This window comes from Onychomys torridus, chromosome 4, assembly GCF_903995425.1.
Source record: "Onychomys torridus chromosome 4, mOncTor1.1, whole genome shotgun sequence".
In the NCBI taxonomy this organism is placed as follows: Eukaryota; Metazoa; Chordata; class Mammalia; order Rodentia; family Cricetidae; genus Onychomys; species Onychomys torridus.
Genome location: NC_050446.1, coordinates 123,889,643 through 123,906,627, shown reverse-complemented (window position 1 = coordinate 123,906,627; position 16,985 = coordinate 123,889,643). Strand labels below are relative to the sequence as shown.

Below are 16,985 nucleotides of genomic sequence, written 5' to 3'. Positions count from 1 at the left end.
AGGTGCCTGTGGAGGCCAGAAGAATGAGTTGGATCCCTGGAGCTGGAGTTCAAGGCATTGTGAGCCACTCGATGTGGGTTCTGGGAACCACACTGGGTCCTGTCAAGAACAGCATGCACTGCTAAGCAAGTACCCTCTTTCCAGTCCCATTGCTCACCACCTTTGTGTGGATTGAGAGGCATGCAGCTGGGACCCAGTGCCGCCCCCCTGGAAACCCTTTCCTCTCCATTTCCCAGCAGTTTTGTCTTGCCCTGGTCTCTGAAGCCCCCCTGCTAGACAGCTGTGCTAGGCAGGTCCAGTCATGCTGTGTCTCAGAAACTGAAGTTATAAGATAAGGGTAAAGATGCTGGAAATGCAGCTTCTCCATATGATCTCTTTAAAGCTTGGAAATTTATGAAAATGCAGTAGACCTACAAACTAGGTTGTCAGGGGATCAGCTGCATTTCACTGAGAAGACCACTTAAGGAGGAAGGATGATAGTAGAACCTGGGTGTGTGTTAAAAATATGCAGTGATAGCCAGACAGTGGGGGCACATGACTTTAATCCCAACACTCAGGAGGCAGAGGCAGGCGGATCTCTGAGTTCAAGGCCAACCTAGTCTACAGAGTGAGTTCTAGGACAGCCAGGGATACACAGAGAGACCCTGTCTAGAAACAAACAAACAAACAAAAAGATGTGCTGTGATGAAGTGGCTGGCGAACCAAAGGGAGCCAAAAAAAAAATCTGCACAAGATGACAGGAGGGCTTCAGTGTGCCTGGGGTGTCCTTAACAGTCATCACATGTGTCCATAGCCGTGGTCGATCTGCTTCAGGAGCTGACAGACATAGACACCCTCCACGAGAGTGAAGAAGGGGCAGAAGTTCTAATCGACGCTCTGGTAAGTGGCTCATACCTCTGGGGTTCTTGGGATTGTGAAGGTGTTGGCCTCATCCTCGCCACTGTGCACAAGTGGTATCCGTAGAATTCTGGGTTGAGGCTGGCTGGAGTGAGGGAAGTGCAGCTGGTGGGTGCTTTCTCCTGTGGGACTGAGGGGAGAGAAGCTCGGCATCTATTAACTAAGTGCTTTAGGCAGACTTTTCTCGTTCCCTTAGCCCTGCTTAGCCCTCACCACATCCTCTTGGAATCTGAGGCACAGGAGAGGTGGAGCAGCATCTCTGTGGTCAGAGCTGGAATCTTAGCCTCTGCTTTCTGATTCTGTGACCTGCCCTCTCTCCCTGGGTTGCTGCTAATCTTTTGACAAAGAGATCTCACAGATGTTTGCTTTCTGTCTTGAACTTTATAATTGCCACAAAGATGCATAGTGTTCCTTATTTTACACAATTATCAGCGAGACTGGAGAATGTTAAAAGCACAAGAGCAAACCTGAGATCTCTTGTAGATAAGAACCACATCTGTGCCCACGTCTAGTTTAGTGTGTTTGTTTGTGATAAGGGTCTCACTATGTAGCCCTGGCTAGGCTGGAACTTGATATGTAGACTAGGCTGGCCTCAAACTCTCAGAGATCTGGACTCTCAGATCCCTGTCTGTCTTTGCTTCCTCTGTTTGAATTAAAGGCTTGCATCACCATGTGTGTGAGGCCAAGGCAAAGCCTCATACTTCACTCACTTCCTCAGCCATTATGTAAGCAGTGTCAGGGCAAGCCTGTTCCCCATGCCCCAGCTTGACTTAGGAGGAAGCCCAGAGACATATGGACTCTTCCTACTGGGCCTCTCAGCCAGACCTGTGTCCACTGAAACAAAAGCCTATATGTTCTGATCCCTACCCGTGATCAGGGAGGGCTCCAGGCTGAAAAGGCACCATAGCTAGCCAGTGGTGGAGTGGCTCTGGTCTAGCCTCTTATCCTGATAGGAGCTCCATCCACTCACTCCTTGGGACTCTGGCCCTCCCCTTTCTTCTTTTCCTCTCCTGCCTCTTCTCTCTTCATGAGAATGGTGGCAAGTGCTGCTTTCTTACTTCCTAGAGACCACTGCAGCTACTCATGGTAGCCGTCTGTATACAGGCGCTGTTAAGCTGCCTTCTAGCCCCACCCACAGCCTGTGGACTCCTGGTAGCTGGACAGGGGACCCTGGTGCTTAGGAGAGCCTTCTGCAGCACAGCCTACCCCTTCTCTTAGTGTTCTCAACCCCAGGTCCTCCCCACATCAAGCACACTGCTGATTTGGTAAGTGGAGGGGTTGTGAACACACTGGCGCACTGGAGATGAAGGACTGTCTCAGAGCTGGGCTGGACTCCAGCAGGGCCCTATGCAACTAACATGGAGATTTCTATGGCTATTTTCCTCAAGCTCCTTCCTAGAGTGAGCTACCACTTTGATGGGCTTTGGGACCCTTATTCTTCCTTGGAACCACATACAGAAACAGAAGGATTCTTCTGGGGTGGCCTTTTGTTTTGAGGAGCATCTGTAGGAAGGCTGTGGCACTTCCCTCCCGCACTGTGTCCCCACAGTGTCATTTGTGCAGTCTTACCTTCCAGAGGTTAATTACGGTGGCCCTGTGTGCGCCTTCCTGCCTAGTCCCTGGGCCGGTTTTAATTACCATCCTTTGCCTGTGTGAATGGAGAGGATGAGAGAGGAGCAGCTAGCCAGGCAGCGGCTGTGAACCCACACCAAAGCAGCAGATAGCACAAAAGCCCCCTTTGTGTCTCCGTGTTGCCAAGCCCACCAACAAAGGCTGCATCTCGAAGATTTGATTGTCTGTCTGGGAGGAGACAGTTCGTCCTCAGGCTTGGGAGCCATTAGGTAGCTGCTGTGCAGGATTTCCTGTTTGTGTAGGGTTTTTTATGATTATATTATTTTAAGATTTTTGACTCTTACAGCTTTATCCTGGTGGAGCTTTTGTGAATCGCAAACACTGAGCATTCTGGAGTCCAATATATTACTTGCTTGTCTGCTACCACTCAGAAGCCATCAGTAAATATCAGTGAGCAGAGCTGGCGAGTGGCCTTCCATTTATCTCGCCCTTGTGCCACATTGAGGAAGAAGTTTGATAAGTATTTTCATATTACAAGGGTTGAGTTGTCTTCATAGTTTTAATTTGGGGCCAATATTAGAAGCCTGGAATCACTGGAGCAGGGGCTGGAGGGCACATGGCAGGATTTATTGTGGCATGCAGTTTGCAGTTATTGCCTTGGTCTTTTTCCCAGTTGGAAGTCCCCAGCAATAGAGTAGCACATTTGTGAATAAAGTGCTGTCCTGGCATTGTTGGGAATCTTTGGGGTTTTAAATTTTGGATCACATTCATTGCTGTTCGGTATACACAAAGGGAGTATTTGTGCTTTGGAACAAATCAATTTAGGAGCCTGGAAGATGGACTTCTCTGGAGATCATAGATGTGAGGTTTATTGCATTGGTGAGAACTCCCTGGCTCACCCCTCCATAGACACATGTTTCCTGAGTGTAGTGACCAGACAGTGATGGCCTGCAGTGAGTGCCTCCCTGGGCTTTCTGGGACCCTTCACATCATCCCATCAAGCCTCCTCCAGCCTCAGCTCTTCTCTTTGGAGCTTTTCCATCTCATCTCCTCAGCAGAGTTTGGTCCCTGGGAACTTGCCACATTGGATTATAGTGTCTGTGAACCATTTCTTTTCCAAGTTGTAACCCCACTGGGAAACTGGTCAGGGCTGCAGCTCTGCCACTTACTGTGTTCTCTGGGCAAATGGCCTAATCTTCCACTATGGTGATATATCGTGTACCCTAATAAAATTTGCCTGACGATCAGAGAACAGAACAGCCACTAGATTAAACATATCGGCCAGATAGTGGTGGCACACACCTTTAATCCTAGCACTTGGGAGGCAGAGATTCTCTAGATCTCTGTGAGTTCAAAGCTATCCTGAAATGAGATTGACTCAATCTAGGAGAGAAACAGAGCCAGGCAGTGAGGCAGTGGTGGCACACACCTTTAATCCCAGCACTGGAGATCTCATGCCTTTGCTTGGGAAGCACACACACCTCTAATCCCAGCACTAAGAAAGAAGTGATGGCTGGGCGGAGAAAGGAATATTAGGCATGAGGAGACAGGACCTGAAGACTCTTCAGACTCAGGTAGGTCGTGGCAGTGGCTTGTTCCTTTGTCCCTCTGATCTTCAGGCAAATTTTACTAGGGTACACAGTGTATCACCACATTCCACGCCATGTTTCGACTGCACAATAGGCTGACAGTTGTGTCTGTCACACAGGGTAGACATGAGGAGTCAGTGAGCTATTTAGAGACCTCTAGAACATCCACTTCTTGCTGGCCATTTTCCAGGACTGGTGTAATGTTAGGATGTTTGTAAATGTCAGGTGATGGTGATAAGCGTCATCTGCCACACAGTGACATGTTTGTTGAACTTAAACATTTTTCAGTTCAAAAAAGGCTGCAGAAAGCATTTTGAGTAATTGTTTTTTAAATATTTGGATGGTGCAGGTCTAAATAAGACATCCAGAGATGGAGGTTTCATTTAAAAGAAAAACAAACCAGTAATGAGGGTGCAGGGCAGGATGCCGAGAAGGCAGCTTTGTTCTTCATTCACTTGATGCTCACTGCACGCTGACTTGCTCTTGACCCTAGAAACTGGGTATCTGCAGCTCTGAGAGACTGACAGGGTTGCTGCTTCAGAGGGTGAGACAAGAAATAGGGAAGCAGGTAAACCACCCACAGTACATCACGGTTCTTCAGGGAGTTCAAACGGAGTGGGGTGATGTTGAGTTCCTGCAGGTCGGATTATATCTCGTTCTCCTGAGTTCTAGGTACAGAAAGAAGCCAGACATTCAAAATGACCAAGAGCAGTAGGCCCTGGCAAGAGACTAGGGCAAGAATGAGCTTGACACAGGGAGAGAATGAGAGGAACCTCCTGATAGGGTGCACCCAGGCGTGGGGAGGAGTTCTGGGTCTTGTAGGCCTCTGTGAGATTGTCTGCATGGACAGACTGTAGACAGGGAATACGCCGGTGTCTGTCTGGATGTTTATAAGAACCGCCCGCACAGGCAGCTGTGGGTAGGGAGGGGGAGGGCAGGAGTGGAGGCCCAGATCTCAAGAGCTGACAGTAGACCTGCTTTTAGCATTACAACGTGCAAAATTAGTTTGAGCAAGATTCCACATGTTTGGGGGTAATTTTTTTTTAAACATGACATTTTTGAAACTCACAGTGGATGGAGAACTCCAATCTAGTTCCTGAGTATTGTAGAGTGGGTCTGGTAGAGAAGGAATCCTCTTCAGCCCCTCTCATCTGTCTGGCTCCTTATTTCCTCCTCTTTCTTATATCCTTCTCTTTGGTCAAGTAGAAAAGATGTCTGATCATGCTGGAGTGAGACCTGCTGTTGGGGGACCTGCTAACAAGCAGAAATAACCAGAGACTTATCAGAAAATGCCAGGCCTCAGACAGTCCTCATTTCCAAGGCCAGGGTTGCCCTGGCTGGTGCTTTAATCCCCAAGCAGGATTTGTTTTTAGTTTCAGACTTGGTCACAGGTCCAGAAAATTGAATGTAGGCCCCGGGGCTTGAGGAAGTAGGCAGAATGCTAATTTGCACTCCTTACTAGACGACTCCAGAGCCATGCATAATACAAATACTCTTCTAAGGGTTTTCTGAGCTAAATGTATTTTGACTGCTTTTGGCCCTCCTGCAATCAGATAAAATTGCACCTAACCCAGCTAAACATCGAGTTTCACACTTTGCAAGCTTAAAAAGTCTGCCTGTTAGAAGTTAGATTTCCGTAGCAAGAAAAAAGACTTTCCCCAGCAGACACACATCATCCACATCCATTCGGCTCTAGGATCTAAGTGCGTTGCTCACTGCCACCATCCCCACCAGTTTCCAGACAGCAGAGATGGGAAGCCTAAGTAGGAGTCAAGGAAAGAGACAAATAATGCAGATAAAGTGGTCATCGCCGGCCTGCAGTGCAGTCGGGCAGTGACAGGAGTTGTGTGGCCCAGAAGAGCTGTCATGTTCCCACTGTAGGATGGGGGGAGACTGTGTCCATCAGAGTGGTGCAGAAAAAAAACAAGTTGTGACATGGTCTGCCCCCAGATGTTTTATGTTTATCTTCCCATGCACAGATTTTTCAGTTTATTAAAGGAAACACTTTAATGTTCTTATTGGCTGAGACTTGAGAGCAAGATTGTGTGTCTCTTGACAGAATGGGGAAGGCAGCTCTTTTTGTGCCTTCAGCCCTCCCTCAGCCTGGCACCAGCTCCCCTCTAGTGGGCTCCCTTTCTATTCCTCCAAGGCACAGGGGAGAGCTTAGAAAGCTCCATTCACTTGTGATTGGGTGTGCAGATAGGCCAATCGTTTCAGATTTTCACCATGTCCACACGTTGCCCCTGAGTCTCACCCAGAAGGAACAAAGAGGCCTTACTTGGCACCTGTCCCTCTTGTCATTGCTGCTATCCGTAGGCTTTGTTGAACTAGCTGGGGGGGTGGGGGGGACGACGGACGGACAGTGTTAGTGTTCGAGACAGGGTTTCTCTGTGTAGCCTGGCTGTCCTGGAACTCACTCTGTAGACCAGGCTGGTCTTGAACTCACAGAGATCCACCTGCCTTTGCCTCTTGTGAGCTGGGATTAAAGGTGTGCACCACCACTCGGCAAGTGACAGTTTCTACACAAAGGCTCAGAAAGAGTTGGTGACAGTGCACTCCTGCTTTCGCCTTCCTTCTTGCTGCCTTTCTGACCTCACCAGAGTAATAGAGCTGGTCACTTCTGCCACCAGCTTTGTGACTCTGGCCAGACTAGCTGACCTCTCTGAGCCTTTGTGTGCTCTGTGAGAATTGTGAGCCTTACGCTTGGGTAGATGGAATACTGTCTGTGAGCCCATCCTGGTGCACATAGTGAATGTGCAGACGTTTACTTTGATGAGGTAAGATATCTCAGGCATCTGCTATGTGCAGAGTTGTTCAAGACCTAGAAGTGTGCCAGGGTGCATGAGGTGAGGGACTTGTTATCAAAGAACTTGTTTTTTTCTTTGCCAGTGGAGTGACTGGTGGATGATTAGGCAGGGAATGGGTGTGGAACTAGATGCAAATTTGCCCCTGGACATTTTGAGTTGTTCCTTCAACCAAGAGTAGTACCCCACATTTTCCTGTGATTGCTACAGAATGCCTCTTTATCTTCATTTCCTACATAAGGCAAGCAAGGCATTGGGAAGGGGCATAGTGTATATAGCAGGCATGCATCAGGCATGTCTTCCTGGGTGCCTGATTACAACTATCTTAGCTGAACAGTCACTTCTCAAGGAGAGAAAAGTAGGGCCGGCCTTCCTTCCTTCCTTCCTTCCTTCCTTCCTTCCTTCCTTCCTTCCTGCCTGCCTGCCTGCCCTGGAGTTACCCACAGGCAGTCACCCAGAACCCGTGTTATGCAGATGGTCATATAAGGAACCCTGGCTCTGGCAGTCACCCAGAACCCATGTTATGCAGATGGTCATATAAGGAACCCAGCTCTGGCTGTCACTCCTTAGCTGCTGTGTTCTGTTGGCTGTGTGATGTAGCTACTATGGGTTTCCTACCTACCTGAAAAGGTGTGAGTCAGGTAAGACACAATAGTTTAGGTCCTACATGTAGTCTAGACATAAGACATTTGGTTGTGTCACTATTACCTTTTTTAAGAGGGAACTAGAAATTCTTCAGAACTAATGATTTTGTAAAAGCTTAACATGTAAAGTTAGAATGTTAGAGTAGAGAGCAGGATTTTGACGTCAGCCAAGGTGTAAATAGCACCCCCTCCTACCCCAGAGCTCCAGTGGTCTAAAAGCATGCTTTGCCCAAATGCCTCACACACTGTTTATATCATGTGTAGCTACCACTGACGCCGAGAGAGATTGGGGGAGGTGGAGTGGGAGAATGAACTTGAGAACTTGTGTTCACCAGCTTTGTAACCTTGAGTTTTCCTTTGCGTCCTTCAGCTCTGGTTTGCCCACCGTGAGTTAGGATAACAGTGTTGCCCCTTCCTTGCACGGGGTGCCTGGAAGAGAACACTGCAAACTGCCAATTCTACACGAGTTTGTTCATTCAGATCGGAGCTAGGACTGTGGGAGTGGGAACATGTGGGGACTGGTTTGTGATGCATCCTTCTCTCCCTTTGCTTGTCTGTTCCTGCAGGTGGATGGGCAGGTGGTAGCGCTCTTGGTACAGAATCTGGAGCGCCTGGATGAGTCCGTGAGAGAGGAGGCCGATGGCGTCCACAACACCCTAGGTGAGGAGCAGGCACCTAAACTGGGGCATGCTGTTTGCTTCCCTTTTCTGTAAGCCTCAACAACCAAGTGCTTTTTGTTCTTCCTCCTCTGTGCTCCCAGACTGCCCTTTCAGAAGTCAAGACCATGTGTTCATTTCATCTAAGTACAGCTTTGGTTAGCATTAGGCAATGAAAGCTGAAATCCATTAAGGAGGTATCCTTCCAAGAGAAAATGTGCTCGCTCCTAAACTTCATTCTAAGATTTGACTCTATTTTAATTATGTATGTATGTTGGGGAGTATTTGCACATCCTTGTGGTGGCCTGAAGATCCTTCCTTGATTTCCCGTGCTGGAGTTGGAAGAGATTGGGAGCCATCTGATGTGGGTGCTGGGAATCAAACCCAGATCTTCTGCGAAAGCAATATGAGCTTAACTGTCTCTCCATCGAAGCCTTTGCCTCCACAAGTTAAGATGAAATCCTTGCAGGGCCCACTCCTGCCCCAGGAAGCCTAAGTTTCAGATTTGTTAGTGGTTTTGTGTTGGCTTCTCTTCCCCCTTTCTTCAGTGGAGCTGCAGTGTCTGTGGACTGTGGACATTACAGGAAAGGCCTTAGTTCTGAGAAGAGCTAGTGTTCCCTTGTCCTTTCAGCCAGACGGCTTTGTTAAGTGAGTTCAAGTGCAGCCCTGTGGCCTGTTCACTTGAATGGATTCCTCTACAGTTCTTTTCCTCCCCCTCAAATCTTTGCAGTTTCTCCCTTTGTAAAGTTGCCGAGCTGGCGGCCTATTTAGAATTGTGCCTTTGAGCAGGCCGCTTCCTCACTGGCCACTGCTGTGTCAGACCAGCTGTGGCATCTCTGCAAGCAGAGATCCAGAACTGAAGGAGGCCAAGTGGAAGCAGGAAGTTCCATGAGATTCGTTTCCCTCCTGGCTCCTATGCTTACTGCAGATTTCCCTTGTAGTTCTAGACCCTTCAGTGTGGATTATTGTAAAGAAGAGGGAAGATGGGTACCCAGGGAGTAAGAGAGCGAACGCAACAGCCTGTGGTTGGGGGCTGGCTCTAGTGTAGAGGCAGAATTTGGCATTGCCATCTGTTAGCCTGATGCTGGATTTTGCAACATTGAAAGCTTATCAAAAGTCTTAACTGGCTTAAAAGGGTCTGGGGTGATGGGAAAAGCACCGGTCTGAAAGATATGTCTGCTTTCTGCTTAGGCACCCACCCAGTACTCATCCTCATCCCTGCCCATCCCCCACCCCCAACCCCCAGTGCCCAGTGTCTATCAGGCATGGTGCTGGGAGCTAGGACAGAGCAGGATGAGTTAGGCATGGCTAATGCAAGTCTAAATCAGAGAGGAAAGCGTGCTGGTGACAAAATGTATAGTTAGAGCCAGTGAAAAGCACAGTGGGAGCTGGGAGGAAGGGCTTCAAGTTGTTACAAGGGAGCTGCCTGGGGCTGAATGAGGAGTGAGGCGCCCTTTGCCAGTGGAGGATGAGTGGAGCCATCTTGGGCCCGGAGTATCTTTTGCTAAGTTGAGACTGCTTCTGGGAAATGAGAGCAGGACATGGGCTTGTGGCATTGGGCTAGAGGAGTAAGTCTGTCCAGATTTGGAAGACCCTGTGAACCAAAGCAGAAAGTATGGCTTTGTTTCCGGTGGGCAGCAGGAGGCTGTGTAAGTATAAGCAGAACAAGATAAAACCAGTGAGTTGATTGAAACTGTTTCATCTCTTGGGTCACTGTGCCACTCACTCGCACGGCATTGTGTCCCCTCCCTCGGTGAGCGTCTCTGTTTCTCACTGGCCCTTGAGCCTGACTTAGGTGAAGGAGTAAGGGGTGAGAGTGGTTTCTTTAGCTCTTTCTCCTCAGAATTCAGGCCCAGTGTGTTCTGGCCCTTGTGCGTAGGGGACACAGAACAGTCTCTGCCTTGTGAGAGTGACCTGTTCTAAGATAGGAAGCTGAGGAGGGGTCCTGAGAGGAAGGAAAGCTTTTGATGTGCTAAGGACAATGGTGATTTTTAAATGCCCTTCTTCTTGATATCATGTGATGTAATAGCTTTTTCCCTTTGCCTCTTAATGTTTAATTTTCCTATTAAGTCATACTTTTTGACTGTTGTAGAAGATACAGTACCAATTATTTGCTTCCGGGTACCAAGCAGCTACCTCTGCCGGTGTGGCCTTTCCCCTTCCCACACATTACTTTGTTCAGTTAAGAAGATCATGCTCACCTCCCTGGCAGTGTCCTGGTCTCCACGTGATTGAGGGGGGCGGGGAAGAACTAGGGTGGAGGCATTGGAAAAGGCAGAGCCTGCTTGCCCCAGGGGCTTCTGCCCTCTCCGTGACTATCTACAGCCCTCTGGGACTAAGTAGGGCCTTGCAAAGCAGCTCTCCCCATCTTCATGCTCTGCTCTGGAGTTACCTCCATTAGCATAAAAACCTGTCCCTTATCCCTTCCGTGAATTCCACCATTCAGTTACGACTTCCACCAGTGACATAGCTTGAAGAAGACAAACCCTAGCAACTCCCTGGTCAATCTGAAAGTGACGACAGCATCTGGCGGGGGGGGGGGGGAAGGGGGGCTGTAGGAAAGTAGGAGGAAGAACAGAATGCCTGGCATGGGGAGCAAGCTTGCAAGCTTGCTGCAGGTGGAAGCAGAGACGCCCTCCCCAGTGACTGGTGCCTGTCTCTTTCAGCTATTGTGGAAAACATGGCAGAGTTCCGTCCGGAGATGTGCACAGAGGCTGCCCAGCAGGGGCTCCTGCAGTGGCTGTTGAAGAGGCTGAAGGTAAGGGGGGCAGTGGCCCTGCCACTCAGGTCTCAGCTCTGGGTGTGCCTGGGGCCAGGGTGTTGATGGAGATTGTCAGCCCCTGGCCATATGGTCTAGTTTGGGAAGCTTCTGGTACTTCTTGCCCTTTTGTTGCTTATCTTCCCCTTCCCCACTTTTAAAAAGATCTTTTTGAGTTCCATTCCTTAAAACTATCTATTGTTAACAATATTGTATATCATTCTTTCAGATATTTTCTGTACATATATAAGAGACAGTGTTGTTTGTGTGTGACATTAAAAGAATTATATAATGTTTCCTGATCCAGATTTTTTTTTCACTGAACCAATAATGATTGCCTAGAGTTCTGTTGGACACATATAACAAAATTATTATTATTTTTTGAGATAGGGATTCATAGAGCCCAGGCTGGCCTGTAACCCAGGAGACCTTGGATTTCTGATCTTGTGTCTACTTTCCAAGTGTGTGTGCCACCTTGCCCGATCTATGCAGTGGTGGGGACTGAGCCCAGGGCCTTGAGTATGCTCAGCAGCATCCTAGCAACTGAGCTTCATCCCATTCCAAGCTCTCAGTTGTAATTTAACTACTTCTGTTTCCAACTTTCGCCTGTCGTAAGCAGTTTGCAGTGAGTGTCACACCCAAACATTATTCTGATGCACTTGTCTCAGCTTAGCTGCATGGTAAACCTCGGAAGTGAAATGGTCAGGGCAAAGCATATTTGCATCAGCATCTGAGGCAGGTGTTGCAAAGTTGTCACCTGTCAAGACTGTCCCACTGATGTGAGAAGGTTTCTTGCTGTTGTTCCCTAACAACACCAGGCATTATTAAACTTAAGGTTTTCTTTTTACACTTACAAGTGAAAACTGAAGCTATGGTATTTTAATTTAGATTTTAAAATCAAAGAACACATATTGGCTTCTGGCTGTTTAATAGCCATTCATGGGCTTGGGGAAATAGTTCAATGGGTAGTGTGCCTGTAATCCCAACACATGGGAGGTGGAAAAAGAAGGATCAGAAGTTCATAGTCCTCCTTTACCTCCATAGCAAGTTGCAGGCCAGCGTGGGCTATATGAACTTGTCTCAAAACAACAATAATATAGCTATTCCTATACATTTTTTAGCTTCATATTTGTATCCCTTGTTCTTATGTCTATTGGGTTCATTTTCTTTCTTAGTATGGTGTCACCATCTTTTTAACAATGAGTGCTAGCCCATAGACTATATGAGAAAAGAAAGGCAAAGCTATTAGCTTGACCAACTGTGTAATAGGAGGCAGTAGCCTATGTGTTACTATGGTGGTCCTCAGCTGACAAGGTAAGAAGGAACGCTTTAAAGAAGAGTGATTCTTGAAGTGGTCATGGCTTGTCCCGAAAGTCTGGGATGTATCAGGTCAGGGTCATCCTCTTTGTCTTGGCAGGGCTAAGGGGAAGGTTCTACCCTCACAGTCTAGGTCTTCTCCAGCCCTACTCACATAAACATTGGTTCCCATTAACCAGCAGCATAGACACGCATACGCCTATCAAAGGATACTAAGCCCACCTGGTACTATGTGGAGATAGGCGCACTTGCCAGGTAGGGCCCAATGCACTGAGCCCCCTGCAAGCCCTTTCCTTCTCCCACTTAGGCTTGTATCCAGCAGGTAGCTAATTCAACACTGCCATCTTTGCATCTTCCTTTGGACTTCTGAGTCTGGATGTGCTTTGGCTTTAAACTGTACGTAATCTGTAGACAGTTCCTTTCCAACCTCCTGCCTCAGTATCCAGTATGTATTGCCATCCTCAAAGCCTTTGAAACACTTTGGAATGAGTGGTGGAGGAGAGGAGAGTCAAAACTGGCGGGACGGGACGGGATGGGACGGGATGGGATGGGATGGGGTGGGATGGGATGGATAGTAGGACCCTGGGTTGCTTATAGAATTTGTGGCTCCAACCTGAAAACACACAAAATAATCTAATAGTTTTTCTCTCTGTGAAGTAAGGACAAGTTTATTTTCAGCTCCTTGGGACTTAATAATGAATTTAAGGATCATTCTTTAAAATTTCTCTATTGGAAGGAGGGAGGACAGGGGAATCTGTGGTTGGTTTGTAAAATGAATAGAAAATCTCTTAATAATAAAATTTAAAAATGTCTCTGTCCTTTGAAGTGTATTCAGACGTGCCATAACACCCTTCTTTCACTTGTTCTTTCTCACTCTCTGCCTCTGTCTCTCTGCCTCTGTCTCTCTGCCTCTGTCTCTCTGCCTCTGTCTCTCTGCCTCTGTTTCTCTGTCTCTGTTTGGCTCTTGCTCATTCATTCTTTTTTTGGAACTGGTTATGTAGGGAGAGAAATTGAGACCTTTGGGTGTTCAGTCTGAACTCCATTTGCTATTTTAGCAAGCTATTATTGAGTTTTGCCTTAGGGCACAGAAATTTGTATAATCCCCCGGACAGGAATAGCCTCATTGCTATCTAAAACCATGTTCAAGGTTTCCGGTATTTAAACAGTAAATTACTATTTGGTTATTTTACTGGGAAACAAGTCCTCTTAGAAAAACCCAGTGCTGGATGGAATGTTTGGGACGTTCACAGAAGCAAGCCAGGCTGAAGGGGGAGGCCAGCAAGAAGCCATGACTTTTGAAGGGGCTTCCTTCTGGTTCCCCAGCCTAAGAGAGTGCATGTTGTATTCTTCACCAGCATCAGCCTGGGAAACAGCCCTAGGTGGGCTATTCCTAGAGCCTGTCCTCCCCTGGGAGCTTGTGGCTGCAACCAGTCCTTCACTTACCTAACTTGTTTTCTTTGGAAAATACAGATCCTCTTTCTCACCACTGAGGTCCCATGAGGTGACCGAAGACTAATAGGAGAGTGCTTTTCAGTTGTGACCATCCAGACAGCCAGAACCTTCAGCAGGGTTGTGTTGAGATCACTAGTGCAACTTTAAAAACCAAGTCTACTGTCCTATTGCTGTGTGAAACACCATGACCAAAAGCAAGATGGTAAGGAAGGGGTTCATTTAGATTATACTTCCACATTATAGTCCTATCATTGAAGGAAGTCAGGTTAGGACTCAAAACGGCAGGAACCTGGAGGCAGGAGCTGATGACAAGCTTGCTCTTTATGGCTTGCTCAGTCTGCTTTCTTATAGAACCCAGGACCACTAGCTCAGGGATGGCACCACCCACAATGGGCTGGGCCCTCCCCCACCAATCACCAATGAAGAAACCACCCTACAGACTTGCTTATAGCCTGATCTTATGGAGGCTAATTTCACCCAAAGCTTCCTCCTCTCAGATGACTCTACCTTGTATCAACTTGACACAAAACTAACCAGCACATGTACCATCTCAGTTGTACTGTTAGTATAGTCTAGAAACGTTCCTTGTATAATCTTAGTGTATATCTCTCACTAAGATCTACTGGGCTCTAGAAAGTGAAGCATCTTTTTCATCCTTATCCTACACACTGATACAGTGGGGAAGCTACTTCATTTTTCAGTGACTATCCATCGACCTGTCGTGATGAACACATCTCTGCTTCAGAGCCCACCTTCCTGCCTGCTTTAAGCCCCCTTCTGGCTTAGTCTGGTCTTTTCATTCCTCAGTTCTGAAACTTTAGCCTTGTTACCTGTTGCATAGTTTCTTTGCTTATCCTCTGTACTACAAAAATTAAAATGTCAGGCCTCTGTTTTGCTATGTCCTTGTCTCTACCATACACGGTATCTTTTTTCTCCTGTATTTTTCAATACACAGAACTACTGTGAGACAGCTTGAGTCCCTACTCTTCATAGCCCTACTCTTCATAGCCCTACTCTTCATACCCCTACTCTTCATAGCCCTACTCTTCATACCCCTACTCTTCATAGCCCTACTCTTCATACCCCTACTCTTCATAGCCCTACTCTTTCATAGCCTGCATCATTCTTAGACTTGAAAGGAAGTGCGTACGTTGGATTGTGGATAAGTAACTAAAAGTCCAGACCTACAGATGCTAAGTGCCTTGCCCAAATCCACCTGGGTAGAGCTGGAGCGGGCACTTAACCCACACTTCCAGAAGTATTCTCATGGGCCTTCCCATTCTGGTTCCTAAAAATCAGCCCCTTTAGGTTTTTCCTAATGGATTTCTCCTGGTTAGCAGGTCTGGATTCCAGTGTTCAACCACACTTGTGCCACACACTGGGACACCTTTTCTTCATCTGGAAAGCAAAGGTGATCTCATCACCCAGCTGACTTCCTTACCCAGGATATCCTGAGTGGAAGTCCCAGGCCTGGCTCTCTCTCTTGCATCTCCCCAGTCTTGTCTTTTGTGCTTCCTTACAGAGTCTTAGATACCCCCAGCTGTACTTAATCTTCAACACTAGGGTTGAGCCTCATGTTTTAGCAAGCCCTCATGGTGAATGATCGGAGGGAAAGTCTCAGAGCTAAAATTCTAGAATCCTTTTGTGTCTAGCTTGTTGGATTAAACCCTCCGTTTTGACTGATGATCCATACTTATTTAGAGATCCTTCAGTAATTCTCAGTGAGGGGCCAGTGGGTGGCAGGCACGTTAGATGCAGACCGTGCTGCTTCATGCTGGTAGCCTAGCAGCATGTAGCAATAGTCATGGGTTTTTTTTTTTCATCCACCAAATGAAACCTCTATAATTTGTCCTAAGGAGGATAAGACCCATTGCAGAGAATGGTATTAGATGGATTAGCAAATGAACAGATAAGTGTCTCTCTGGCAGGAGAGACACCACATCAGTTTTTTACATGGACACTACAAAAGTTAGGGTGCCATTGAAAATCACACTAAAACCAGAAGTTTTCTAAAGAATGAAATTAGGATTCCCACTGAGTTTCCAGTTAAATCAACATTGCGGAAACCATTGCCACATTCAGCATGAGCTAATCAATTCACAACTGGTCAAGTTAAGTGGCCAGTATGGCTGGCTGATGCAAGCTCCTCGACCCAAGTGACTGGAGGTTGCTTTGACAGTTGTAAGGGACTGGTAATGTGTCTGACCCCTACCCCACCTGTGTTCAGGTGAGCTGCAGATATAACCTCCAGCCTCTGGCTATGGGTGGTAGCATAATTGTTTTCTACTTTCCAAAAAAGCAGCAGCTCCCAAGAAGAAGTTTAATTTTATTCAGGGCTAGTCCATGTTGAGTCAATCTATGCTTGACGCTGCAATTACTCTGACAGCTGGAAGATTTAGGATCACCAGGCTTCTGGATGGAGGAACTCTGCAAGCTCCAAGTCCCCCTGGTTTACATTGTAATATCCAAGAGATGGTAGCTGCCCAGTGAGCTCTTCTCCTTCCTCATTCCGATGACATGTCTTTGTTACTTGGCAGTTTATATTATGGAATCTCTGGCTGAGATTCAGTAGAAGTCATTTCCTTGGTACATTTTATCTTTGGCTAGACACAAAGGGTTAGTCTCCCTCCTTCTTCCCACATGCCCAGCTTCACATGTCCATGCCTCCATCGTCTCTGTGATTTCCCCATCTGACACTGACTTTCATGTATTAACTGCCTGCCACATGTGAAATACTCTTCTAGATCCGTGCATGTGTGTTTCTAATCCACATAAACAGCTCTGCTGAAAGCATGCAGCTGTCCCATTTTCAGATGAGGAGAGAGCCCCATGAAAGTGGGTGGGAGAGCCAATAAGCTGGGCCTGGGTCTCTCCAATGCAGCCTCCTCTTGCCAAGCTACCTCAGACTAGTTCCACATTGCATGGCTCAGGGCTGGGAATGGTCATGTCTAAACATTTTGGTTTTCTGTCCTGATTAGATCTCTCCTTTGTCCCAATTTCTCAAAAAGAGAGCTTCTGTTTTAAGAAAAAGGTGATAGAATTCCAATTTGGGGGTTTTTACCTTGGGTAAACTGGAGATTCCTTACTGTGGCAGAGAGCAGGAACTGGGGCTCCTCTGACTAACCAGGAGCCGGCAGGAGAGGACTCAGTGCTGCGGGCCTGTGAAGAGTGCTCATTCAGCACAGTTCATTTCGTGCAGCCACCTCAGAGGGACGATGTGGCCACATGGGAGACCTGGTGTTAGAGAGCAGAGTCATTTGACTGAGAGCCCGTTATGGTGAATGATTAGAGCTGAG

General features: G+C 47.3%; 1 protein-coding gene across 1 annotated transcript in view; it reads left to right on the top strand.

Moving 5' to 3' along the window:
• Positions 1-16,985, top strand: part of Ctnnbl1 (catenin beta like 1) — a 174,015-nt gene that overhangs the window by 65,225 nt on the left and 91,805 nt on the right. The window contains exons 5-7 of the mRNA XM_036184644.1: positions 782-879; positions 8,073-8,166; positions 10,829-10,920. Of these exons, the coding sequence (XP_036040537.1) occupies positions 782-879; positions 8,073-8,166; positions 10,829-10,920 (284 nt within the window). The remainder of the gene's footprint in view (positions 1-781; positions 880-8,072; positions 8,167-10,828; positions 10,921-16,985) is intronic.